Raw genomic sequence first — 26,439 nt, 5'->3', positions numbered from 1 at the left:
GTGTGGGGCGACAGTGGATCCGAGGGGGAGACTCCCGGCGCACGCAGCGGGCGGGGCGGGGCGCGGCAGGTGCGGGGGCGGAGCCACGTGAGGGCGGAGCCAAGTGGGGAGGAGCCTGGAGGGGGCGGGGCCGACGCCGGGCCCGCAGGCGGGGTGCGCCGCTCCTCTTCTGCGAGAGCAGCGGGGGCCGCGGAGCTGGAGCTGGAGCCGGAGCCCGGGCCGGGGCGGGAGTCGGGGCCGGGGCCGGGCCGGAGCGGGCTCCAGCGATATGGGGTCGGCCGACTCTAAGCTGAATTTCCGAAAGGCGGTGATCCAGCTCACCACCAAGACGCAGGTGCGACCGGGGCCCCGGCCTCCCCACCCACCTGCCGGGCTGGGGGCTGGGCAGGGCCGGGGGGCTGCGCGAACTTGGCTTGTCAGGAGATGGGGGACCGGCTGGCCTGCAGGGTGACGCTGAAGCCAGGGCCGGAGTGGGACCCTTGGCCTGTGGCCCAAGGCTTCATCCCCTAGCCCTAGTCCCTCACCCCCAGCCTCCTCTCCCGGGAATATCCCTCTATCCGCAGCCGCTGTTGCCACCTTAGGCTGACGTGTGCCTACTCCCAGAGCCGGCATCGCTGCTGTCCGCCACCTGTCCCGCCCCCTCCCCCCACCCCACCCCCGCTCCCGCCCCTCCAGCCTCGCGTCTCCAGCTTCCCCTCCTTCCCGCCCCCATCCACCCATCCACCTCCCTGCTCCCCTCCCTGCCCCTCGGTGCCCGAGGTTCCCAGACGCACAGACCCTGGCTGATTCAATGCAAACAAAGCCGGGCCGGCGCCTGCCGGGTCGGGGAAAACAGCTGGTGCGCGCTGGTAGCGGCCTCTCTGGGCCCAGGTCGATGTCCACAGCAAGGGAAGGCCCGGGTCTTCCTGAGAACGTGCAAAGAGTGGCGGGCAGCACTGCAGCCTAGCAAAGAGACCTGTTCCCAGGCCCATGAAGTCCGGTTTCCCAGCTGGGGATCACTGCTCCAGGGGGCTCCTCCTCTGAGGCCCAGCGGTGGGGATGGCTGTGTTTTCAGGTACCCTCTGTTCTCTGGGTCAGGGCTGACAACCCTCCAAGTTGTCTTTGACTGGCTGGTGTGGGGCCTGGGGATGTCTTTCAGCCTAGTCCATGCCTGCACACTCCCCTGAATTCGCCAAGTGGCACAGGGATCACCTCCTTGCCCCCAACATATAGGACCTGGCCCCAGCAAGGCTGCTTCTCTGCCTGCCCCTTCTCTCCTTACCCCTTGAACCAGGCTGCCCTGGCTACAGAGATGCCCAGCCTTGATTCCGCAGATCCCCCACTTTCAAGGGAGTCAGGACTGCTGTCTGGGACTTTCCTCTTACCCTTACCCCCAAGGGCTCTCTCTCGTTCATGGCAGTTAGAGTGGGACTGAGGGAGCCATCTCCCCACAGCCAGCTGGTCACAGCTCCAGAGGCTGGGCCTCTCGTCTTATACTCTCTCATTCCCACGAGAGATAGGTCAGGTGCCTGGCAAATGCCCAGGGCCTCTGGAGAGTCCAGACCCAGCTAAGAGGCATTTGATAGAAACCAGATTTGCTTCTCAGCCACCTCCCTGATGGCTCCTGATTCATTCTAGCACTTGGCTTTTTGGGGATGGGGCTTCTAGGTCTATGGGTGGGAAGTGGGCCAGTCCCTCTGTGTGGGGCCACAGGGAGAGGAGGGAGGGAGGCAGACTCCCATGTTTACCTACCAGGGGAAGGAAACACCTTGTTGGAGGAATGAACTATGGGCTGTTGGCTCAGCAGGCAGGGTCCTTTGCCAGACCAGCAGGACTAGCTCAGCCAGGTCCCAAAGGATCTGGGTAGATTAGATTCCTACCTGCGCTGGCCCTCTCCCCAAAATACAGTGTGCCCATGGCTTTCCTGGCCCTGTTATGGAGCTGGCTGCGATGCTACTGTCCCATTTCCCAGCTGAGGACAGTGAGTTGGCTTGGGTCAAGACTGGAGCCGGAGACCAGGCTGGGTCTCCCTCCAGAGACCAGTAGGGCCCTGCAGGTGGGAAGGGACCTGGGGTGGCCTGAGGGAGAGACCCTGAAGCCTCCGGTCCTGCAGAGTGACTTGGCTTGGGCAGCTGGGGAGGGAAGACCAGATCCCAGTTGGTTGTTCCAGACCTTGCCACTCAGAATCCCCAAGGAGACTCAGGCCAGTGGTCCACAGGGTGTCCTCTAGTCTCAGATCCTTAGAGGCTGTGCTGTGAACACAGATGTTTGTTCTGGGCCGCAGACAAACCGACCCAGCACCTTTTCCTGTGGCGTGGACGTGAGCCACCACTGCCGGGCCTTCCCTGTCTTCCTGCACTGCATCCTGTTTTCTTCCTGCCCTGGGCTAGGCCCGACCCTGGTCCTGAGGCTTAGCAGTTTGGGTTGTGTTTCCTGAACCTTCCCTAGGATGGGTGGGGCGCTAGAAGGAGGACCTTCCTGGACCCGGAACCCTCCCCTAGATCCTGCCTTTTTGGAGATTCTCTCTGTAGGCCAGGTGAAACCTGGTGGGTCCATGTTTACGTGTGTGCACATATATGTGCGTGTGAATCTGTGGTGACACTGTCCTCCATGACAGGTCACCCTTAGCAGACTAGAGCACTTGTGGTCCTTCCTCCCCTCTCACCCCCAGCAAGTTGAAAAGATGTAGCTGGGCCCCTAAGCTGGTGGGGGGTCTGGCCTGAGCAGATGTTGGCAAAACCGGGCTAAGAATATCTGGTTTCCCACCAGGGTAGTTCAGTTCCTATGCCCTGGCAGCAAGAGCGTTCCTACCTCCGGCAAAAATACTCTTTTCAAAAAAGACGGGCTTGGACTCTAGAAGCTTCCGTGAGTTGTGTGGAGCCCAGCTCAGGTAACTGAGACTGGAGCTAAGCTGTGTTTCTCCCCTCAGAAGCCTGAGAGGCTCCAGTGACCCTGGCCAATACCCATAGCATCAGGCCAGCCTGGGGTAGCCAGGTGATGGTGACCGAGCTGAAGCCAGGTGATGGTGACCGAGCTGAAGCCAGGTGATGGTGACCGAGCCGCAATGGGAGCCAGAGAGCTGGGACTCTCTTCTGCTTCTTGGTTGGACTAGCCTGGGGCCTCCTAAGTTTCCTTCTAAGTCTCTCTCCTCATTTTGAATTCAGTCCCTAGGTGATACTTGCCTGATGAACTGGGCCAGAGGTCAAGTCCACTGGTGCTCAGATGAGTTTCTGTCCCTTTAAGGGGGTAGTAACCACCTGGGTGGTGGGGAAAGTGTCAGAGATGGGGGCTTCCCAGAGGTGCTCCCAGGTTTTCTAGGATGTCCTTCCCCACCCTAATCCTGGTCACCCACACTGTGTGTGTGTGTGTGTGTGGGGGGGGGGGTTGTGGCATCCTGTGACTCCAGTGACTGTCAGAGGGCTGTCCTGGCTGAGGGCAGGAGGGCCAGCAAACCCCAGCCCCAGGGCCCCTCCTTTGGCCTTTGTTCTCCCCAGCTAACTTGCTCTACCAGTTCTGAGACTGAGCAGGCCCTGGTACCAGGCCTGGCCTGAGGGCAATGGCCATGTGCTGTCCCCCAAGTGCTCTCCTGTAACTTGGAAGGTGGGGGGCGCTGCTTGGGGAGTGGACCAGGGTACACGTGGACCTTGGTGAGGCTTTCTACCCCACCCGGAGCTTGGACAGCCCCACTGGTGCTCAGCCCTGCCCAGGGACTAGATTGAAGCGATCTCTAGGACTAATGATGGCCTTTCCCTGAACAAATATTGGCTGAACATCTGCCATATGCCCCAAGTGCAGGGTCAAGGAAACGGGGCTGGTGGGCTAATGGGGCCTTGAGGCAGGTGCATTGAGACCCTGGAGTCAGGGCCTATGATGAGTGACTGAGGGTGGGGAGCAGAGTTCCAAGGTGGAAGCAATCCTGTCTGGATCTAGAGCTCTGGGAGAATTCTTGGAAGAAGGGGATTCAGAGGACGGAGTTATTTTTAAATGAGATATATATATATATATTTTTTGATGGTAAGAGTAATGCACACTGTGTGTGGATTTGTGTGGTAGCAGGACATTTATCAGCGCTTTCAGAGAAGGGAGAAGGCTGGGTTGATGGAGCAACCAGGGTCTCTTGTGGGAGCTGCTGTTCAGAGGGTGCCTCGGACACCCTGGCCCTCAGCAGACGAACATTCAAAAGGAAAAAGTAGTGATGTGTGCGCTTGCCAAAAAATATCAGTTAAAAAATAAAAACCACCCAGAGAGTTAATCTCTGTGAACATTCTGTCATTTTCTTCTAGGCTTTTATTGCTGTATAATTTAGCAAAGATTGTGACCACCTTGCAGTTAGTTTTTACCTTATCTTTTCCACACAGTGTTGTACCTTGAGTGTTTTTCATTCATTAACACTCCTTGGGAACACGGTTCTGGTGGTTTGCATAATAACCTGTTATATGGAAGTGTCTTAACTTTTTGAGTGTTCCCTGATTGTTGGCTAGTTAGGTCGATTCCAACTTCTCACTATTATCAACCATAGCACGTCAGTGAGCATCCTTATACGTGCACCTGTCTGATCATTTCTTTAGGGTTTCTAGAAGTGGAATTGATGATTCAAATTGGTGCCCTCTGTGAACTGCCTATGTGATTCAAAATGCACAACTGTGTTTAAGGTGTGTCACTTCCCTAGGACCGGTGGGACTTTGGAATGTGCTAGAAGGGTGGGCATGCGGGGAAGAGGGGACAGTCCAAGCAAAGGCAAAGAGAAGTTGTGACAGGGTTGTGTCATAGGGATAGGACATACTGGTGTGTGTGCGTCCGTGTACAATATGTGTGTGTGTGCATACGTGTGTAGATACGTGTGCACACATGTGTGCACGCATGTAGGTATGTTAGGTCAGATCTTGGCTGACTGTCTGGCCCAGGTCTGGACTCAGTCCTGCAGGCAGTGGGGAGCCCTAAAGGTCTCTGTGGAGGGAACAGTGCCTTCGGTGCTGTGCTTTGAACATGGGTTGGGGGCAGTGTGGAGGCAGGATTGAGGAGATAAATTTGGAGGTGGGGCCCTGGCAAGAGTGGACTGAGCTGCGGTGCTGGCAGTGAGTGCTGAGAGGAGCAGGGGCAGTCAGAGAGCCATGCGGGTTGACTCCTTTAGACTTGGGTGCGCCGGGAGAGTGTGGAAGCCGGGGCCGGAGGGGAGACGGTGAGGCTGGGCTTAGGCGGAATGATCATCCATGGATCATCCATCGTCTTGCCTTCTTCCTTGGGGAGGGGCATGACCTGGGTCCCCGGGCACTTGACCTAGCAGCTTGGCCTGGGGAGGTCCCCAGGTGGGGAGGCCCTGCCAGAGGAGGACGGTGAGTTTCCCTGTGCCTCAGGGACTGAGTTAGGCTTTGGCTGCCGAACTCCGTGCCCGGCTGACCTCTGGCATCCGCACCAAGTGTCTCCAGCCTGCCTGTGCCAGCCCGGGCTCGTGATGGCTGAAGCATGGCCCCCACATGGGAGGGCTCCTGGGCACCAGCAGGGATGGCACAAGGGGACCGTGGCTTCCTTGCTGGGGCTCCCTTGGCTACAGACTGGTCAAACTGTGGGCCTGTCGGCAAGGGATAGTGTAATCACTGTGGACACACCGGGTCCCCCCACAGCCTGTGGAAGCCACCGATGATGCCTTTTGGGACCAGTTCTGGGCGGACACGGCCACCTCGGTGCAGGATGTCTTTGCCCTGGTGCCAGCGGCAGAGATCCGGGCTGTGCGGGAGGAGTCACCCTCCAACCTGGCCACTCTGTGCTACAAGGTGAGCGCAAGGTACCCCGTCCCTCGCTGCCACTCCCTGCTGGGCCATTTCCCACCCTCCCAGGGGGGCGCGGAAGCTGGCCCAGCCCTGGGGACCGACAGAGCAGGTCCCCATGACATCCCGCCTGCCCAGGTCTGGGCAGTCTCAAGGTGGCACCCACCTGGACCCGCTGGCTGGGCTCTGGCAGGGAAGTGATCCTGGCACCCACTCCCTGTGAGGGCTTCCTCCGGCCCCCACCTTGCTGAGCACCTTCCCACACATCCGCTTATTCAGCTCATCCTGTGTGGTGGACGCTGTTACTGTCACCATTTTACAGATGACGAGACAGATTCAGACAGGTGGTCACTTAGCAAGGTCTCAGCCAGTGAGCGGCGGGCTGGGCTCTCCAGTGAGGCTGCTCTCTGGGCCACTTCCCGTCCCCCTGGGCTGACTGAGCCAGTCTGCCTCTACCCCTCCAAAGCCTGGAGTGACCCCAAGTGTCAGAGCCCCACTCCCCACCCTTCTAGTGTACCCCTCTGCGTGTCCCCACAGGCCGTGGAGAAGCTGGTGCAGGGAGCGGAGAGCGGCTGCCATTCGGAGAAGGAGAGGCAGATCGTTCTGAACTGCAGCCGGCTTCTCACCCGTGTGCTGCCCTACATCTTTGAGGACCCTGACTGGAGGGGCTTCTTCTGGTCCACAGTGCCCGGGGCAGGGCGAGGAGGGGTCTGTGGGCCTGGCTGTGGGGCTGGGTGGGAGGTGATGGGGAGACAGGGAGAGAACCCATTTGGGGTTGGTCACATTCCTCCAAATCTCTTGTGGCGTTTGGGAAGTACGCGAGTAGGCGAGTAGGGGGTGTTGCTGAGGAGGGGGCTTCTCCCACAGGGGTCTCTGCCCCTGCAGCTGGGCACATGTGGGGCAGGGCAGCTGGGCACTTGCCTTCCCTGGCTGCCCCCTCCCGGGCCGAGAGCAGGACCCCAGTGATTCCCAGCAGGCCTGAGGCTCTAGAGTTTTAGGGACCTGGCCTGGCTCCTCCCAGTCAGTGGGGAGGGTTTTTCCTCCCAGGGTCCCAGCCCTGCTCCTGCTCTGGCCCCCTCCTGCCTAAGGAGGTTTGAGGTGATTGGGAATCTACTTCCTTTCTCTTCTGCCTCTATCTTCATCCCACTGCCCATGGGTGCCTGCCTGGGCCCAGATCCCAGCCGCCTTCTGGGGCCACCTCTCCTTGGCCAGCGACCACTGAGGGGGCCTATATGTTATGTCCCTAGCAGGGAGAGGACGACGACGAGAATGCCCGGCCCTTGGCTGAGTCCTTGCTTCTGGCCATCGCTGACCTTCTCTTCTGCCCAGATTTCACTGTCCAGAGCCACCGCAGGAGCACTGTGGTGAGAGCCCCCCAGTCTTCCACCCCTCAGACCGGGGAGGGCTCTGGTCCTGGGTTGGGGCTGGTTGAATTTCCCTGGGGCGGGACGCTGTGAGGGCAGGGGCTGCTCTGGGAGAGCCGGGCAGGTCTGGGAAGGGCTGGTGGCTGGTACAGCTGGAGAGGAGCCAGCTGGTGCCTGGCCCTGCCCCCTGTATCCGGGAGGCTGGCACAAGCACCCATTGTCCTCGCCTAGGCAGTGGGTGGGGGGTGTGGGGCTTGGACGGAGGAGGTCTGGCCCTCTCACTTCCTGGGGGCCCATGGACTCGACCTTGAGTGTTCTCTGTCCCCCACCCCCACTCACCGCCAGGTGCACCCAATTCCGTTCCCTTCCCGCCCCCCCCCCCGCCCCCGGCCTCAAGCTGGACCGAGGAAGTAAAAGAACCAGAGGAGAAAAATGAGTTTTCAAGAACATTAATTTCTTCCCTTGTGCATTATCACCGGGGGCATTTTGAGGATCTGTCTTTAGGATAATATGAGGGTCTCTGCCCCCAGGGATGACAATGTGGGGTCTTGATCACTCACTCCCAGCCTGATCACTCTCTGACCGTGTCCCCAGGACTCGGCAGAGGATGTCCACTCTCTGGACAGCTGTGAATACATCTGGGAGGCTGGCGTGGGCTTTGCTCACTCTCCCCAGCCCAACTACATTCATGACGTGAACCGGTGAGCTTTGGTTGGACCCGGAGCCCACGGTGTGGCTGGACCCCAGGCCTTCGCCCCACTCCCCGGCTCAGAGAGGGAACCACGCATGGGGTCTTTCAAGGAGACCCTGTCCACTTGGGACCCAACATCAATCTGATAGACATAAAGTGGGGTCATTGCTTTTCATGGACTTGAGCTGGGGCCGGGCAGGGTGGGCATGCCCTCCTACAGGAGAATTGCCATCCTCAGGTACTGAACCCCCTGCCGTAACCCCCCCTCCCTAAGGATGGAGCTATTGAAACTGCTGCTGACATGCTTCTCTGAGGCCATGTACCTGCCCCCAGCTCCGGACAGTGGCAGTACCAACCCGTGGGTGCAGTTCTTTTGTTCCACGGAGAACAGGTGAGGGGCCCCTGGCCTTTCTTTCCTTTCTTCTGGTTTCAGGCAGCTGGGAGCGGAGGCTGCTCTCCAGCCCCGAGTCTTAGTTGAGGGGGGGGGTGCTGCCCCCTGGTGGTGATGGCTTGTAATGTACCGACCACACGTTGTGCTCTCAAAGTCCAATGTCCCAACTGTGTGTGTGGGGGGGGGGAGGTTGGGGTAGGGGAATGGTGCCTGGGTCCTCCATCTAGAGCTGTGCTGTCCCGTAGAAATATAACGCCAACCGCATATGCAGGTCGAACATTTCCAGTAGTGACAGTAAAAGAATAAAAAAGAAACAGGTGGACTTAATTCTAATTTTTCATTTAACCGAATATATCCGAAATACTACTACCATTGAGCATGTAACCAGTGTGCAGAATTATTGAGCGGTTTTACATTCCCTTCATGCTAAGTTTTCAAAATCCGCCGTGTAGTTTATACTTACATCTGCATTCAGACCAGGCACGTTGTAAACTCTCAACGGCTACATGTGGCTTGTATCCAGCAGTGCCACTGAAGAGTGGCTGGGGAGAAGGCATCGTGAAATACCCCGAAGGATGGGGAAGCCTGGCCCACATGGGGGCGTCCCTGGGCTCTGGGGGCACATGGTGGGACTTAGCAGCTACACATGCTGTGCAGAGCTGTGCCCAGGGTGGTGCAGGCAGCTCAGGAGGCTCCCTGAGGGGAAGCCCCCCACCCTGTGGGACCCCAGCCCATTTTTTGAAGTCCCAAGGGAGGGTATCTGCCTCTCAAAGACCTGAGGGTCATTGTCAAGCCTGTAGATGGTGCAGTGCCAAGAATGGACCCTGATGTAAACTATGGGCTTTGATGATGTGTCCACGTAGGTTCGGTGTGGCAAAGTGCCGCGTGCGGGAGGCTGTGCGTGTGTGGGTGCAGGGGGTACAGGGGAATCTCTGTTCCTTCCTTGTGATTTTTGCCGTGAACCTAAAACCGCTCTAAAAATAGTCTTACATTAAAAAAAAAATAGGCTTTAGCCCTTGGGAGAAAAATCTAAGGGGTATCGACACGATTTCCCATATAACTGGCCATCCCACTCTTGGTAATAAATTCCTCTGCGCTTGGCCCAGCCTGGCCTGGGTTCTGGATGCAGGCAAGGACAAGGCGGGGTGTCTCTCTTAACTCAGGAGGGGATCAGCCTGGTTCTGTAATCTGGCTCCCAGCCTAGGGCGAGCGCCGGAACACTTGTGGAACGAGGGGGTGGCCTGGCTGACCCTCCTGCGTGGCCACCTGGGAGGTGGACGAGGGCTGGTCTCGTGGTCTCCACAGCCTCGCCCCTCCTCTGCCGCAGACACGCCCTGCCCCTGTTTACTTCTCTCCTCAACACCGTGTGTGCCTATGACCCTGTGGGCTACGGGATCCCCTACAACCACCTGCTCTTCTCCGACTACCGGGAACCCCTGGTGGAGGAGGCTGCCCAGGTGCTCATTGTCACCTTGGACCATGACAGTGCCACCAGCGCCAGCCCCACCGTGGACGGCACCACGACAGGCACTGCCATGGATGACGCGGACGTAAGGATGGGAGTGGGGGAAGGGCAGCTGGCCCTGCCAGGCTCGGGGCACTCTCTTTAGCAGAGCTGGGCAAGGGATACCAGGTGGGCACCTCGTGGTGAGCCTGGGGATGTCTGAGGGAGCCCTGGGGTGGGGGCAAGGGGTGAAGCCACCCGCTTATCCCAGGCTCCACTCTTGGCAGCCTCCAGGACCTGAGAACCTGTTTGTGAACTACCTGTCCCGGATCCATCGTGAAGAGGTGAGTTGAACACTCCTCTTGCTCCGGTGGATTCTCAATGCCCACCCCCCACAATGGTTATGGCCTTGCAGGGGGGTGAGGGGTTGGAGACGAGATGGGGTAGGGGGAGTCCTGACCCCTACAGGAAGGAACCAGGGTCCCTGTGGACTTGGCCACCCCTGGTGAAACCGTGATGGCAGGACTTCGAGGGTTTTTGAGACGCAGAAAAGGGCTGATGGCCTCAACTGGGTAAGGACAACTGGGCAGGCTTCCAGGAGGAGGTGGCTCTGAGGTCAGGTTTTGGTCAGGGGAATGACAGTGGCCTTAGAGGCCAGGCAGACCTGAGTTCTTGTGTCCTGGGACCTTGGGGGAGGTTCTTGTGTTCCCAGAGCGCTGGCTTCTGCGGCTGTAACATGGAAACAGTAACTGCCCCCTTGCCTTGTTGAGAGGATTTCTTGTAGCAGGTGCTGAGTGAGTGACCGCTCTTTGAGAATAGTAGAGTGTGCCTCCGGTGTGACAGGGCGATGGGGAGGGGTGGGGGCATGGCATCGGTTAACACAGAGTCCAGTTCAGAGTGTGGGTGTGGGGGGTCACTAAGAGCAGCCTTGCTCGGGGACAGGGGAGCCTGTGGTCTGGGGGAGGGGCAGGAGTTCCCTCCGGACCTGCCCTGGACTCAGCTTCCTGAGGGGCCTGTATCAGGACAGCTATTGATGACAGAACCTGGGCCTTTCAGGCTCTAGAGGTGGGACCAGGCTCCGGGGGAATGAGGAGGCGTTTGTGGGGAAGCCGCAGCCACAGAGGGCTGGACTGGACAGGTCCCCGCTGTCCCCCACTCAGGACTTTCAGTTCATCCTCAAGGGCATAGCCCGGCTACTCTCCAACCCTCTGCTCCAGACCTATTTGCCCAACTCCACCAAGAAGATCCAGTTCCATCAGGAGCTGCTGGTCCTCTTCTGGAAGCTCTGTGACTTCAATAAGGTGGGCTGGCCTTGGGGACCTGGCCTGGTGGGCAGCGGTCTCCCCTGAGATGGGGAGCGGCCACTCTGGATAGCCCAGGGTTGGGGACAGTGTCTGGGGACACTCCCAGGATGGGGAGGGGGTGGGGCAGAGCCGTCTCCCCCCTGACCCTGCCCACCTGTCCCCCTTACCTCCCCAGAAATTCCTCTTCTTTGTGCTGAAGAGCAGTGATGTGCTGGACATCCTGGTCCCCACCCTCTATTTCCTCAATGATGCCCGAGCGGATCAGTGTAAGGCTGGGAGCGGGCATGAGATCCCGTGTGTGTGTGGGGGGTGCTTCCTTGTAGAGGGGTGGGTCGGGCCGGTCTGTGCTGCCCCCCGGGAGCTCAAGCTTGGGGCTCTGACCTCCCAGAAGGGACTTCTTCCTGGGCTTCTGAGATGGGTCTCTGCCCCGGGCTCCCTTCCTCCCCTCCGCACCCTGTGTGGTGACTTACTCTCATTACCGCCTGCCGCAGCTCGGGTGGGCCTGATGCACATCGGAGTCTTCATCCTGTTGCTTCTGAGCGGCGAGCGGAATTTTGGGGTGCGGCTCAACAAGCCCTACTCAGTGCGCGTGCCCATGGACATCCCGGTCTTTACCGGTACCCACGCAGACCTGCTCATTGTGGTGAGGGGCCTCCCTCAGCCAGGGCCTGGGGACGGGGGGGAATGTCCTTTTGGCCCAGTCTGGAGGTGGAGGGGACCCCACGGCCACCCCTCTGCCTCCTTGTACAGGTATTCCACAAGATCATCACCAGCGGTCACCAGCGGCTGCAACCCCTCTTCGATTGCCTGCTCACCATCGTGGTCAACGGTAGGGGGGCTGGGAACCCGCCTTCCCAGTGCTCACCACCAGGTGGCGCCAGGCCACGGGCTGACCGGCCGCGCCTCCCTGGCTCAAACCCCTCCCTTCCAATAGCAGTATGATGGTAGCTTCCTTTACTCTGGTCAATTTTCTAGTAGCCACATTAAAAACAACAACAACAACAAAACAGAAGCAGGTGACAATAATTTTATAATACATTTATGTAATCCACTCTATCCAAAATACCATCATCTCAACATATAATTATACCCCATGCAAATTATTAGGATATACATTTCTTAATTTTTAAAATTTATTTATTTATATAAAAGTTTTAAAATGTTTATTTTTGAGAGAGAGAGAGAGAGAGAGAGACAGAGCGTGAGCAGGGGAACGGGCAGACAGAGAGGGAGACACAGAATCCAAAGCAGGCACCAGGCCCTGAGCTGTCAGCACAAAGCCTGATATGGCACTTGAACCCAACAAACTTGGGATCATGACCTGAGCTGAAGTCAGACATTTAACCAACTGAGTCACCCAAGCGCCCCTTAAATTTATTTATTTTTGAGAGAGAGAGAGAGAGGGGAAAAAAAAAAACAAACGAACGAGCGGGGGAGGGGCAGAGAGGAGGATAGAAAGAATCTGGAGCAGGCTTTTTCAGCAATCTCACAAACCGTGAGATCATGACCTGAGCCGAACTAAAAAATCAGAGCCACGTAGGCGCCCCCCCAAATTATTGGGATATTTTATATTCTTTTTCACATCCAGTCTCCAAAATCTTGTGTATTTCACAGGTGCAGCACATCTCGGTTAGAAGTAGCTTTGTTTCAAGTGTTTAAATGGCCACAAACAGCTTGTGGTGACTGTGCTGGACAGCACGGATTTGGACAGTGTGGTCTCAGGGCGCCAGGATGTGCCCCAGCCTCCCGCAAGGACTGCAGACCCCTGTGTCCCAGGGGAGGGGCTCAGGCTGGCTGGCGTGCAGGGCCCAGGAAGCAGGGTGGCTGTGGGCTGAGGCAGGATGACTTATGTGCGGCTGACTTTTGGAGAGGACGTCTTGGGAGGGAGTGGATTGGACTCCAGAGTTGATGGGCCGGAGCTGGGCCCTGGAGGCCCCTAGGTGCACCCTGACCTCTGGGGCCAGAACCGCACCTTCCCTTACTGGTTCACTCCCCGGCTCTGTCTCACACATTTTAACTGAGCACTAAGTGTAGCTGCTTCTGAGAAATGCATTTGTGAACGAGAAAGCCACCGTCCCTGCCCCAGCCTGGTGAGGGAGAAAGACACGAGACAAAGAAGCTCACAGATCGATACATGGCTTCGTGCCATGCACAGCGCTTTACCTCTGACTCCCCCTCACAGGCCCTGCAAAAAATAAGTTTCTAATTATGCGTGGAGTATCCGTTTCATATTCCAGAAAGACTCACGGATCCTGAGTTTGTATCCCTGCTCAATCATTTTATAACGGGGAACTTGGGGCAAGTTTACAAACCTCTCCGAGTCTGTATAGAAATGGGGATGGTTTCATCTGTGTCCGGACCCGCCTCCCCGCCCCCCTCCCCCCCCCCCCCCCCCCCGCCGCCGCCGCCACCTTTCAGAGGTGTGGCGAGGAGTGGGCGAGAGGCCGTGTATGAGTGGCTCTGTGGACAGTAGGGCTGTCCCCCTGGAGTCCTGTAGAAGGCGTGGCCAGTGTGGCCTTGGCCTCTGAGGACTCGTTCTTCCTGGCTTTGTGGGGGCCTTTACCGGCAAGGGGCAGGCAGGGGTTTGTAGCAGGAACATCTCATCCTGTTCAGGCTGGGGGTGTGCAGGGAGGGCTGGCGGGGGCCCCAGGAGTGAGCCGGCTCCTCCCCTGCAGTGTCCCCCTACCTCAAGAGCCTGTCCATGGTAGCTGCCAATAAGCTCCTGCACCTGCTGGAGGCCTTCTCCACCACCTGGTTCCTCTTCTCTGCTGCCCAGAACCACCACCTGGTCTTCTTCCTCCTGGAGGCCTTCAACAACATCATCCAGTACCAGTTTGATGGTGAGGCAGCAGCCCGAGCCCCTGGCCTGGATGGGAATCAGGGCGGGCAGTGTGCAAGGACACCTTCCCATCTAAGGAGGACACAGCTCCCTGTCCCGCCGCCCTCAGTCCATGCAACATGCATTTATTAAGCACCTGCTGTATACCAAGCTCAGTGCTGGGTGGAGGGGATACGGTGGAGAGCAAAGCAGAATGCTTCCTCCCCTATGGAGCTGCCAGCTGGGGATGGAGGCACGGAGGGAGGCTTCAAGTGGACGGTCACCCAAACAAACAGGTCACCTTAAATCGGATGAAAGGGAAGTTCGGAGTGGCGCCGGCCCTGTGAATGTTGTAAATGCCAGGCTGCCTGCTGTAAATTCGGGCCTGGCCACTTGTTAGCTCTGTGACTGTGGACACATAACCTCTCTGAGCTTTAGTTTCTTTGGCTATAAGACAGTCATAACGATAGTACTAAGAGTCCTTATCTCTGAGGGTGTTGGGAAGAATAAATAATACCCCACAAGAAGCATTTAGCAGAGTGTCTGGCGACTTCGGTATTAGTGGTTATTATTGTTTCCAAAAGGAATATTTGCACTGATCGTGAGGGGGGAATGGGGGTGGGGGAGGGTAGAAAAGCATTGTGTGGGGTGGCAGCATATGCAAAGGCCCTGGGGTGAGATGCTGAACTGAAAGCAGAACAGTGTGGTGAGAGGCAGGACTAGAGAGCTGGATGGGGCATTGAAGGCCCAGAGCCGAGGGGATTCAGTGTGGGCAGCAGAGAACAGGCCCAGGCCATATTGTCCTTATTGTCCTTCCTTCCTGGTGACCTGGCTTAGGGACGTGGTCAAAATATTGAACAGCTGGCTTGGTGTGGACACTGACACGCTGGGCCTGCCCCACTTTGCCAGTGTTACCCCTTAGTGTGCTGGGCCGTGAGGGGGTCTGGAAGGGACTGGGGAGGGGCACGGGGGGAGCTCATCCCAGAAGCTCTTCTCCAGCAATGTGACATCTCGGTATAGCCACTGCCACCCCCACTGCCGGGTGCCAGTCTTTCTGTAGCTCCGTCTCTTGGGCACCCTGTACCCTCTCCTACCTCTGGGGTCAGACGCCCTCCTGTCCTCCAGACTCCCCCTCCCAGAAACCTGCCCGGCTGGAGGGGGAGGCGAGGGGGCCTCCCCGAGGTGAGGCGTGCTCCCTCTCTACAGGAAACTCCAACCTGGTCTACGCCATCATCCGAAAGCGCAGCGTCTTCCACCAGCTGGCCAACCTGCCCACCGACCCGCCTGCCATCCACAAGGCCTTGCAACGGCGCCGACGGACGGCCGAGCCCTTGTCCCGAACCGGCTCACAAGAGGGCGCCTCCATGGAGGGCTCCCGCCCTGCCGCCCCCGCCGAGCCCGGCACTCTCAAGACCAGCCTGGTGGCCACCCCAGGTCTGGCCCTGGCGGGTGGCAGGGGGGTGTGGGTGCCTGCGTGGTTGGGGGACAGACAGGGTCTCTGGGATGTCATGCAATCTCTGGCAAAGGGCATGGCCTGAGTTGGGAAGCCGAGGGTACAGGAATGGCCGCAGGGGTGGGGGTGAGGATATTGGGAGGCGGAGGAGGACTAGCTTGGTTGGGGGGTGGGACTGTGCCTCAGAACTGGGTGTGCGGGGGTCAGGCATGGCATCGCTAAAGTGGGGGAAAGAGGGGGCCTCGCGGGGCCCAGCGCAGATGCTTCCTCGGAGGGGCCCCACAGCAGGTGTCCTCACACCCACCTGCCCCCACCCCCAGGCATTGACAAGCTGACGGAGAAGTCCCAGGTGTCAGAGGATGGCACCTTGCGATCCCTGGAGCCCACGTCCCAGCAGAGCTCGGCGGATGGCAGTCCCACTGCAGAGGTGGGTGACGGGGACTCCCACAGTGGGGTGAGGTTGGGACTTCCCTTTCTCCCCAGCCTCTGCGGTGGGGGCCGGGCCAGGGTGCTCTGGGATTACCTGCAACAGAGGGCAGAAACCCAGTGCCCAGGGCATCTGGGGACTGGGGGTGCTTTCACAGACCTCTCCCTTGTTTACTGGTCCCAGGCTTAAGCCCTTGGCCTTCAGACTCCTCATCCATCAATCTTATCTGAGCTGAGCTGGCCTTTACCCGACCAGCCCAGTCAGCCCCTAGCCTGAAACCTGTCATCAGGCTGGGCTGGGTCGGGCAGGGCCTGAAGCCCAGGGCAAAGGATACTGGGCTGGGCTGTCCCCACCGTTCGGAGTGAGCCCCCCGCCAAGGGGGCCAGTGTCATTGCCTCCTAGATTCCAGGCTAGGGGAGGGCCTGGGAAGAAGGGCTTTCCCTCTGTCCTCTGCCCCATGGCTGCTCCCTGTACCCCTCACTCCTGTCCCTTCCCTGGGTGCAGGAGCCCGGCCAGGCATGGCGGGAGCAGCGGCGACTGTCCAGCGCATCGGCCAGTGGGCAGTGGAGCCCAACATCGGAGTGGGTGAGGGTTTGGGCAGGTGGCTCTGAGGTGGGGGCGGGGTGGGGGCTCTTGGCCCTACGAACAGCTCAGTGAAGGCTCGGAGGGGAATGTGTCCAAATCCAAGAACGAGCCTGGGAGCCAGGCTCCAGATCACTCCTTCCGGCTGGGTGACCTTGGACTCTCTGGCTGGGTTGCTTCCTCTGTCTACATTGTTCCGGAATATGCTGCAGGGTTGAACTCCAGTTGCCCACAGCGCTGGCTTCCTTACTAAGCTTTCCTTTCCAGCTTCCTTCCCCAGTTCACTTGTCCACTCCCTTGTGTGTGTCCTGTGATCACTACTAATTGTGCTTCAGTGGGGATAAACGTCCTACTTGGTCATGTCATTGTGAGGATCCAAGGGGACAGCTTTTGGCACGTAGTTTATGCTCGATGACAGGCCACAGCTCTTGCCATGAATAACCGTCAGTGTTCATGGGCCCTGCCCTGGGCCAGGCCCTTGTTGTGGTGAGCAGGGACCCTTTCTGCCCCGGGGAGCCCGTGCTTCTGGGTCAGGGGTCAGGCCTATCCCCTCGCCGGTGGGGGCTGCTCTCCCAGCCCCAGGAACCCCCGTCCCTCCCCCAGGTTCTCTCGTGGAAGTCCAAGCTGCCACTGCAGACAATCATGAGGCTGCTTCAGGTGCTGGTTCCCCAGGTGGAGAAGATCTGCATTGACAAGTGAGGCCTGGGGAGGGAGGGGACAGCAGGTGGGCCCGGGTGGGGCTGGGTGTGACCGGGAGCATGGGTCCCATGCTCCCCTCGACTTTCAGGGTGGGTTTCCCCCTGTGGGCACGTTGGAAACCATCCCCTCTTCCTGGCAGGGGCCTGACGGACGAGTCAGAGATCCTGAGGTTCCTGCAGCATGGCACCCTGGTGGGGCTGCTGCCCGTGCCCCACCCCATCCTCATCCGCAAGTACCAGGCCAATTCGGGCACGGCCATGTGGTTCCGCACCTACATGTGGGGCGTCATCTACCTGAGGTGGGTCTGCCCGGCGGGGGTGGGGGGGCGGCGGGGACTCAGCGGGGGCCTCTGCTCTGGGTCCCGGCATGGCAGTAGGCTTAATGTCAAGACGGTCAACCAGGAGGGTCTCGTCTAGTCGAGGGTGGGCTCCCACTGCCTAGGGTGGGACAGCAGAGTGGAAGGGGTTTGGGCTGTACCACGTCCTAGCTCCTCCCCAGTCTTTCCTGCAAGGCCTCCCAGCACCCCCGTGACAGCCGACTCCCTCCGCAGGAATGTGGACCCACCTGTCTGGTACGACACGGATGTGAAGCTGTTTGAGATCCAGCGGGTGTGAGGCTGGGACCGGGGGAGGGTGGGGGCCCTGGCCCCTTGATGCTCCCCTGACTCCGTGTTCTGGGCTTTAAATGACCACAATCAGAGCTGGGGCTGACAGAGTGGCTGAGTCCTGGGGGGCAGGCTCTAAAGGCCCCTTGTAGCTGGGATGGTGGGGACAGGCTGTGATCAAACCCCTTTCCCTGCCCTCCCCCTCCCCAGAGGGGCATCTGGGTGGCTGTGGACTCACGGGAGCCTCTTGTCTCCAGGGCTTCGGCCCTGGCCAGAGCCCCCGCCTCACTCTGGCTCCCCCTCAAGACCCCTTTTCTGTGCTGCCCACCCCCAGGGGCCACGGTGCCCTAATGGGCTGCCCTACAGGGAGCTGTGAGCTGTCCCTTAAGGCACCTGGCAGGGACAGGGGAGCCTTTCCAAGCCTCCTAACCTGGAACCACCTGGTCCAGGACCAGGCTTGCTGCTGGGGCCCAAAGGAGGAAGGACAGTGTCCGGGTCACTTGAGGAGGAGACCAGGGGCTACTAGACTGCAGAAGCCAGACTGGGGGACCTCCTGCATTTTAGGGGTTTGCAGTGGGGTGTTGAGGGTCTCCTGCTATATTCTCTCTGGTCAATGGATGTAGCCTGACTCTCTTATCCAGTAGGGGCAGAGAAGGGTGGGGAGGGAACCATTCGATCCTCCCTGCCCCCACCCGCTGCCTGGATGACTGGGGGGCGGAGGGGGCAGGATGCCACCCCTCCACCCTTCAGCTCTGGCCTCTGGGTCTCCCTCACCCTATTTGTGTCAGTACAATCTTTGCTGTGTACAATCGGCCTCTTTACACAATAAACCGTCCTCTCCATGTCCTGGCTCTTTGTGCTTGGAGGGGAGGGGCTCGGGCCATGGCTCTTGTCTTCAGGGGAGCTGGGGACTCTGTCTCCCAAAGTCAGTCCCCAGAGGGCCCTCAGCATATGCCTGGGAACCAGCATTTATCATTTTCTTGGGTGGGGAAATGGAGGCTTGCATCCTCTCACCCAGGATGCGCCCCCCTGGACTCTGGCCACCCAGAGAAAGCGCCCAGGCAGGAGAGGACAGAGGCTTGCCTCCCAGCCTTCTGCACGGCCCCCAGGGGCTGTGCTGGTCCCAGGAAGCCACCAAAACAGCACTGGGGGCCCCTGGGGCTGCGGCCCTGTGCCTGGCAGTGCCCAGCATCATGGGGAGGGGCCCAGAGGCCTGCAAAGCCTGGGCTGCCCTCCCTGAGCCTCACCCTGGGCTTCACCTGGGGCCCAGCCCACTGTTTGCACTGGGCTCAGGGTGATGGATGGGCCGTCAGCGCCTCTGCCCCTTCCACCAGTGGCTCAGAGGATCCAGCGGGCCAGAGGCTGCAGTCCCTGTGCTAAGCCAGGTGCAGAAAGTCACCTGGGGCTCTGTGCCAGGGAGGAGCGTGTTAGTGAGGGGTGGGGGCATGTGAGAGCCCTAGCCCCTCTCCTCACCTCCTCCCATGAACCAGGCAAGGGAGGGACTGGGTTAGACACCTCCTGGCCCAGAAATGGACCATCCCGGCCCCAGGGCCCTGACCAGGAAGACTGTCCCTTCCTACCATACTCGAAGTGACAGCTCTGTCCCTGAGAACAAATGTCACGAAGCTTGAATGTAATCGATCAAACAAACAGGGTTTATGGCAGCAGGAGAGAGCTGTTGAACTCTTCCTGGTAGCTAATTAACGAGCTCATTAGGAGACAGGGTATGTGGGGAGGGAGGGCCAGGCCCGCTCGCTGGGCTGCAAGCTTCTAGAATGTCCTGGGCTGAGCTTGAACCAAGTACCCTCCCCACAGAAGGAGGCAGACCCCTGAGATCAGTCTGGGTGGCAGCGCCCCCCCCCCCCGCCAGACTCTGTCATTTAGGGCTGTCTGTCCTGGAGAGTAGCCGTGGGGGGCTTCCTGGGATGTCCCCTGGGCTGTACTGATTGTGGTGGTGAACAGGGGCAGGCATGCACCCAGTCCTGGGTGTGAGCATCAGAAGCTCAGTGTCCAGGCCCTGCCCTTGGTCTTGGGCTGCAGACGGTGCCTCCCACCTCGGTGAGGATCTGGGGGAGGGGGAGGCTTTGGGGAATCCAGTCTGGTCTAGGTCCCCCTGAAATGGAGTGTTTGCTCAGAGACTCTGGGCTACCCTCTGCCCAGCCTTGGCACTTTGGTGTTCTGCCAGGGGTGGGTCCTCGGGCAGCCTCAGGCCTCCAAGTAGACCTCCACCAGCCCTCCAACAGAATGCATACGGTAGAAGACCCCCAGAGGCAGACCAAAGTTGACGATGGTGAACCACGTCCGATAGCCATAGAAGTCCTTTTCCAGCCCGTTCTCAAACTCCGGGTGTATACCAAACGCGGGCATCATCCACAACTGGGGAGGAGAGGAGGGGTTGAGTGAGGGAGAGGGCTCTCTGCGTCCACGGGCACTCCACCCAGGGGAGGCAGGCCCCAAAAGCTGCTAGCACACACACCCCCACCCTTCAGCCCTTCATCCCTTCAGCCCTGGGCTTTCAAAGCAAGCCGTTCCTCCCTGAATCCCCCACCCTGTACCACAGCCACCTCCCTGGCTTGCCAGCCTGAACTCTAGGTGGATCATGTGGCCTCACGTTGCCACCAGCCATGGCCCAACCTGCTCTGGGCTCCCCTGTGCCTTGACCTCAACCACCTTCTTCCGCTCTGGCTCCATTTCTCTGCCAGTCTTGACTCTCTGCTCTCTCTGCCTGGTCCTGTCTTCTGTCCAAATCCTGCCCCTTTCTCAAGACCCAGATTAAATCTTCATGAGGCCTTTCTTGGCCCATCGGGCCCACATTTCCTTCTCTGAACTCCTATGGCACGTTAGGGCCAGGTGATGATGTATGGTGGCCTGTGTCAGGGGCTTCACCACCTGAGGTGTTTCCAGCACGGTGTGCCTAGAATGTGTTCGTCATGCGCTCCAACGACCCTGGGTGTCCCGGCACTGCCCCTGACGGGCTGTGGGACAACCTAAGCCTCCGTTTCCCCATCTGTCAAATGGGGACAGGGATGGTGCATAACGGTGGCTGCTGCAGGGGTTTCCTGTGATGATTCAGTGAGGAGCTGAGCTACGGCATGGGGAGGTGGACGCGAGACTTTAGCTGCCAGACAGCCAGCAGCCATCGTCAACACCTTCCCCCAGAGAGCTTTTGGGAAACCAGGCACTTGATGATCTCTGCCCTTTGACCCAATTCAGTGGATGATCAATTATTTGGCAATTCCCTCACTGGCCCCCTGGTGTCTCTCCAGCTGGACAGTACACTTCCTGAGGGTGGAAATCTTACATGTTTGTAAAGAGCACTTAGCGATATGCTTGGCACGTTCATTCATGCGGGCACCTTACAGCGAGCTGGGGGACACTGCTCTCAGCATGGAGCTGGTGGGAAAGGTGCATGTGTCCCTGACAATAAAAGGGACAGGCCCGTTGCCCTTGGGACAGTCAATGCTCAACGAACGCACCATTCCTTCCTTCCTGAGGGTCCCTGAGGCCACCCGGGCAGCTCTGTCCCCACGCTCCCGCCCTGTCCACTCACTGTGAGATTGCAGAGGATGAGGAAGAGACAGATCTCCTTGAGCGCCCGCCGCTTCCAGTTGAGGTGGCTGTAGGAGTGGATGTAGGCCAGCGAGGCCCGCCGCAGGTCCTGGCCCAGCTCCAGCAGGGAGCCCCGGCGGGGCAGCTCGGCCTCCTGCTTCCCTGCCGTCTCCCAGAGAGGACGCCGATGCAGGCCCTCGATGATGAAGAGGTTCTGGGCGATGTGCTGCAAGATAATCAGCAGCGAGTAGGCCAGGATGAGGCGGTTGAGCAGCTCGTGGGGGTGAGTGGCCACGATGGCCACGATGGAAAAGTAGGCGATGCCCATCTGGCCCAGCGCCGCGCCCATCAGCAGCACCACGTCCAGGCTGCGGGTGGGGTTCTTGAGCGTGTCCAGCTCTCGCTCCTCCAGCCCGTGGATGGCCGTGCCCGCCAAGCACGCCAGGCTCATGGCGGGCAGCACGGCTACGTAGAAGGCATAGTAGAGGATGAAGTATTGGCGTGCGATGGTGAGGCCACTTGCTTCGATCTGGAAGAGCACGAAGACGCACACGCCTGCCACCAGGGCCAGCAGGCCAAGCAGTGGCCCGAAGATGGCCCCGTGCAGGTGGAAGGGAGGCGTGCCGGGGTGGGCACCTGCGTGGGGTGCCAGGCGGCGGCCCACGTTCTTCCACATGACAAAGAGCACGGCACAGCAGATGAGGCAGTACTCGGTGCTGAAGGGGTAGAGCATCAGATAGCCCTTCTGGAAGACCTCGCACACCGTGGCATTGAGGCACACGCAGGTGTTGGTGTCATTGCCTGGGAGGGGGCAGGGTGGGAAGGGATAGTTGTTCAGGTGGACCTCGTTCTGAGGAAACCGGCCGCACCAGTCAGTCCCACACTCCGGGAGTATGGCACCCATTTTCCAGACTTGGAAACTGAGGTCCAGAGACAGAAATCAGAAATCGTGGGATGGTCGTTTCTTTACAAAGGGATTTCAGACTTCAGGAGCCAAGCTTTTGTAAAGACACATCATGTCTTTGGGGCCAAATGTCATCTCAACAGATTACTTCTCGGGCACGAGGGGAAGTCTATGACTTTACAACAGGAGGATCTGGCTGCTGCATCTGAACCCTCGGCTACATGCTCTGTGGGGCAATCAGACACCTTGCCTCGTGATGAGGTCCCTTGCCAAGCTCACAGCATCAGCTGTGGAATGCCAGTGTCCAAAGCGTTTAACCTGGATCTGATCGAGGCTTTGGTCCTTACTTCCAGGTGGCAGGCTGAGCAGGGAAGAGGAGAACAAGTCAAATGCCACCACTAGGAAGCAGCCTGACAAACCTCAATGCCATTAGGAAAACAGAGACGTAAGAGACAGAACCATGTTTGAACACAGCATCGTAGGAGACATTTCACAGGCTGGTTGGGGAAAGCTGAACAGGTCGATGGAGAGGATGGGGATCATGTTGAGGAATTCTGTTAGACATTATGATCCGGCTCAGGTCATTTCTCATGGTTCGTGGGTTTGAGCCCCACATCAGGCTCTGTGCTGACAGCTCAGAGCCTGGAGCCTTCTTCGGATTCTGTGTCTCCCTCTCTCCCTGCCTCTCCCCTGCTTGCACACTCTCTCTCTCTCTCTCTCAAAAAATAAATAAACATTAAAAAAATTAAAAGAAATTATAACATTGTGGTAGTGGAGGGAAATATACTTATTTTAAAGAGATGTGCATGAAAATGTTTTGAGAGGGGCACCTGGGTGGCTCAGTTGGTTAAGCGGCTGACTTCAGCTCAGGTCGTGATCTTGTGGTCCATGAGTTCGAGCCCCGCATCGGGCTCTGTGCTGACAGCTCAGAGCCTGGAACCTGTTTCAGATTCTGTGCTTCCCTCTCTCTGACCCTCCCCCGTTCATGCTCTGTCTCTCTCTGTCTCAAAAATAAATAAACGTTGAAAAAGTTTAAAAAAAAAAAAGAAAATGTTTTGAGATGAAATGCTGTGATCTCCATGATGTAATTTGGCAAAACATTGAAATTATAGCAACGTGTTAATAATGATTACCTCTAGGTGATGGGTAGATCCTGTTTTTTTACTCATCTGTATGTTCGACTTTTTTAATACTAAAAGAATCCGTGGTGTCACTTGTCAAAAATTCTCAGCACAGCTCTTCTGAAAAATGTATCTGAGTCTAAAGAATGTCCGCAGTCCATAGGCAGGCTGGGATTTTTGCAGCGGGGGTGCAAATGCATGAATGTGCTGGGAAGGCTTGGCTGTACACAGCTCAGGATGGTGATGCCACCTGGGGGGGGTGTGTTTTACACATACAGGTGTGGCTGAAACCCCCATGTAGGTGTGTGGGATGTAGCCTCTAAGGGCAGACTGTACAGGTAGGGGACGGGGTCATGGAACAATCTGCGGGAGGAGGGCCTTCTGCCCAGAAATCTTCTGTCTCTCCTGATATGTCCGGGGATCCACAACTGTGTTAGGAAGACATCCGTTCCTTTCAGTCCTGAAGCCTTTTTAGTTTCTTGCAAGTAAAATGCAAATGCTAGGGGTGGGGCGCATACCTGGACTTATCAGCGAGTAGCTCAGCCAGGATTTGTGGCTAGCTAAGGTGACAGCTAGATGCCTGGAGCCGGGCTGCACGGTGCCAGCACCGATGGGGCAGGACGAGGACCAGCGTGTAGTCACGATCCAGAGTTTGCTCCCACTCTGGGAGGGAATGTGCACGTGCGTGCGAGTGTGTGTGTGTGTGTGTGTGTGTGCATTTGGGGCTGGGGGATCATGTCTCCTCTGTACCTGAGAAGTTTTCCACAAGGGCGCTGAGCTCAGCCTTGATCTCGCGGTGCATGGAGTCGTTGGTGACAGCCAGAACCCACAGCAGCAGGTTTGTGGCCAAGGTCAGCATCAGGCCACACCTGGAGGAGGTACCACACTCTGTCCACACAGCCTGGCTGGCTCCCGCGTGCTCCGCCCTCACCATCACTGCCTTGGGGGAGACAGCTCTCTCCCAAAGCCAGATCCCATCTGGCATTAGGACTTCAGGAGAGGCAGCCCTAGAGGCCCCTTGGGACCCCTTCCCGGACCGACGTGCCACCCCAGGGACACCCTGTCCAAGGAAGCTGTGGGAGCAGGCACTGGCAGGGGACAGGGAGCCCCAGGGGTTGGAGGGAGAGAAGGTACCCCATCTTACCTAGTGAAATTGGTCTGGACCTGAACACAGTCCTTACAGTGTTTCCAGAGCACCCAGGTCTGAAAGAGATGGGGCCTTGAGCCCAGGGGCTGGGGGCAGGGGTGGCGGGAGCGTGGGGTATATGCCCCAGTTGCTTGTGTGTATGTACAATGGAAGTGACAGTGAGGACGTCTGGATTGGAATCCTGGCTCTGCCGTTCCCTTGCTGTGTCGTCTTGGGCCAGTGGCAAAATATCTCAGAGACTCAGTCTCCTCATCTCTAAAATGGGGCTAAAATGCCCACCTCTTCGGGGAATGCCTACTTATCGGGGCAATGGACGGGATGATGCAAAGAAACGGCCAGCACAATGCCCGGCACAGGACAGGGACTCAGGAGTGTGAGTGATGTTGGTTCCTAAGAGTAGCTCTGTATTCCTGGGGGGTGTGGATTTAGGGATATGCAAGTATGCACAGGCAGGTGTATTTATAGGGGTCTGCATTTCAGTGATGCAGGTACACGTAGCTGTGCATGGACGTGGGTATGTGGAGGCAAGCATTAGTGGGGGGCTGCGGCCTGTGTGCACATATGCTAGGCCCTGCAAGCTGTGCCTAGGCATGGTCGGGGTGTGTGTGTGCATGCGGCATGGGGACGGGAGAGGCCTGTCACCTGGGCGCCGATGAAGACAATCTCGATGACGGGGAAGATGAGTTCCAGCTGCGACTTGCAGTGGATGTGGCTCACGTCGTAGCCCACTCGGAAGACGTTCAGGCAGATGGCACAGCTGCCGAAGAGCACCAGGGAGCCTGGCCGGGCCAGGTGGCCGTTGGCGCCTTCCCTGGGCCCGGCTCTCCCGCCCCACCCTTCTCCGGCCACCCCGTGCCCCAACACTCACCCCGCACCCAAATGGATCCTGCATGAGGGTCCCGGAAGAGCATGGCGTGTGTGTGGCGGGTGGTGCAGGTGGCGTAATAGAGGAGCCAGAGAAGGGACAGGGCCTTCAGGGCGGCCAGCAGGATCCACACGTCGCCCAGCGTGACAGCCACGTTGTTGAAGATCATGCTACAGATGAAGGCTCCACCCAGGAACACCACATTGAGGGCCAGGAGCCCCGAGAAGAGCTGCCCTGCCTTCTGGGCCTGCCTGTCTCTCCGCAGCAGTGAGAAATGCCGCGCCAGCCAGGACTTCTGGTACGGGGGGGCAGGAGCTCCCATTCTCTCGGCCCCCGTGCCGACTTGGCTCTCCTGGGCCGGGGCTGCTCCAGTCTTCTGTGCTTCTGGAGAGGCCATGGATGCAGGCTGAGAAGGGGCTGGGGACACAGGGTCCTGGTTGGCTGCCAGGCTTTCCTGATTTCATTCTACCCCTGCCCTTAACTGCTGTGTGACCTAGGGCAAGCTATGCAACCTCCCTGGTCAGACACTGGAAATAATAGCAGCTTCCTTGTCTACTTTACCGGCCCTGAGGAGGTTCACACAGACCAGGGGTGGCTCAGTCAGTTGAGTATCTGGCTCTTGATTTTTGGCTCGGGTCATGATCCCAGGGCCGTGGGATCGAGCCCCACGTCGGGCTCCGTGCTGAGTGCGGAACCTGCTTAGGATTCTCTCTCCCTCCGCCCCTCTCCCCTGCTTGTGCTCTCTCTCTCTAAAATAAAAACGAAAAACAAAAACAAGCCAGGGGATATGGGAATCCTTTGTGTTCCAAATAAAGATAGGGATTATTTCGACTGGCTTGAGGAATACCTCCCTCCCAACACCCTGCAAGGTTATCCCACTTTCTGCCTCAGTGCCTGATCTGAAGACGGAAAATAACTCTGTCAAGGGAGCCAGGGGCATCTGCATAATGTCTGGCCACTGGACATTTTGTGATTCGTCACCACTAAATGGCAGATTGTGTTCTGCTGACTTCTGGGAGGAATTTCCCTCTGGAAGGCGGGGAGAGCAAGAAGGTGTCCTCTCTTGTTCTGACTTTGATTAGCTGGGTAATGTTTGCCTACAATGTGTTGAGAAGGATCCTGAGGCTGAGTGTGAGGTTGGTGGGAAAGAATGCTGTGATTTGAAGTGATACTTGATTATGGATGTATATGTGTATATATAAAATTACTTTTAAAAGTCTAGAGGAGGGGCGCCAGGGTGGCTCAGTTGGTTAAACATCTGACTCTCGATTTCAGCTCAGGTTCTGATCTCACAGTTCGTGCGAGCAAGCCCCAGGTCGGGCTCTGTGCTGA

At 58.3% G+C, this 26,439-nt stretch overlaps 2 protein-coding genes across 4 annotated transcripts; one reads left to right on the top strand and one right to left on the bottom strand.

Moving 5' to 3' along the window:
* Positions 1–161: 161 nt before the first annotated feature.
* On the top strand, positions 162–18,363 carry HID1 (HID1 domain containing). 3 transcript variants are annotated; one of them, XM_043585217.1, is made up of 19 exons: positions 162–334; positions 5,601–5,750; positions 6,282–6,452; positions 6,995–7,108; positions 7,703–7,809; positions 8,074–8,190; positions 9,518–9,740; positions 9,922–9,978; positions 10,795–10,935; positions 11,114–11,204; positions 11,430–11,581; positions 11,689–11,767; positions 13,614–13,778; positions 14,963–15,190; positions 15,530–15,636; positions 16,141–16,221; positions 16,822–16,913; positions 17,057–17,215; positions 17,468–18,363. In XM_043585217.1, the coding sequence occupies exons 1-19, from the start codon at positions 269–271 to the stop codon at positions 17,529–17,531; spliced, it is 2,364 nt and encodes a 787-aa protein (XP_043441152.1). In that variant the 5' UTR covers positions 162–268; the 3' UTR covers positions 17,532–18,363. The 3 variants fall into 3 exon arrangements, with proteins under 3 accessions (XP_043441152.1, XP_043441151.1, XP_043441150.1); XM_043585216.1 differs by having other exon boundaries at positions 6,992–7,105; XM_043585215.1 differs by having other exon boundaries at positions 6,992–7,108.
* A 792-nt stretch (positions 18,364–19,155) lies between these two features.
* Positions 19,156–25,792, bottom strand: OTOP3 (otopetrin 3). Its single transcript, XM_043585219.1, has 6 exons — positions 25,111–25,792; positions 24,885–25,021; positions 24,240–24,298; positions 23,846–23,964; positions 21,072–21,871; positions 19,156–19,897 (listed from the first exon to the last, which is right to left on the bottom strand). Exons 1-6 carry the CDS (start codon positions 25,502–25,504, stop codon positions 19,727–19,729), a joined length of 1,680 nt encoding a protein of 559 aa, XP_043441154.1. The 5' UTR covers positions 25,505–25,792; the 3' UTR covers positions 19,156–19,726.
* Positions 25,793–26,439: the final 647 nt, after the last annotated feature.

The sequence above is a fragment of the Prionailurus bengalensis genome, chromosome E1 (assembly GCF_016509475.1).
Source record: "Prionailurus bengalensis isolate Pbe53 chromosome E1, Fcat_Pben_1.1_paternal_pri, whole genome shotgun sequence".
In the NCBI taxonomy this organism is placed as follows: Eukaryota; Metazoa; Chordata; class Mammalia; order Carnivora; family Felidae; genus Prionailurus; species Prionailurus bengalensis.
The sequence above is the reverse complement of the archived record's forward strand: the minus strand, read 5'-3'. Positions and strand labels throughout refer to the sequence as shown.

Coding starts and splice junctions, on each gene's coding strand:
- HID1 (XM_043585215.1), top strand. CDS start 269: ATGGGGTCGGCCGACTCTAAGCTGAATTTCCGAAAGGCGGTGATCCAG. Junction 8,191..9,517: donor TTTTGTTCCACGGAGAACAG/GTGAGGGGCCCC, acceptor CCTCTGCCGCAG/ACACGCCCTGCCCCTGTTTA. Junction 9,979..10,794: donor CCCGGATCCATCGTGAAGAG/GTGAGTTGAACA, acceptor TCCCCCACTCAG/GACTTTCAGTTCATCCTCAA.
- OTOP3 (XM_043585219.1), bottom strand. CDS start 25,504: ATGGCCTCTCCAGAAGCACAGAAGACTGGAGCAGCCCCGGCCCAGGAG. Junction 25,022..25,110: donor AGGATCCATTTGGGTGCGGG/GTGAGTGTTGGG, acceptor TGGCCCGGCCAG/GCTCCCTGGTGCTCTTCGGC. Junction 19,898..21,071: donor TCATCCTCTGCAATCTCACA/GTGAGTGGACAG, acceptor TCTCCTCCCCAG/TTGTGGATGATGCCCGCGTT.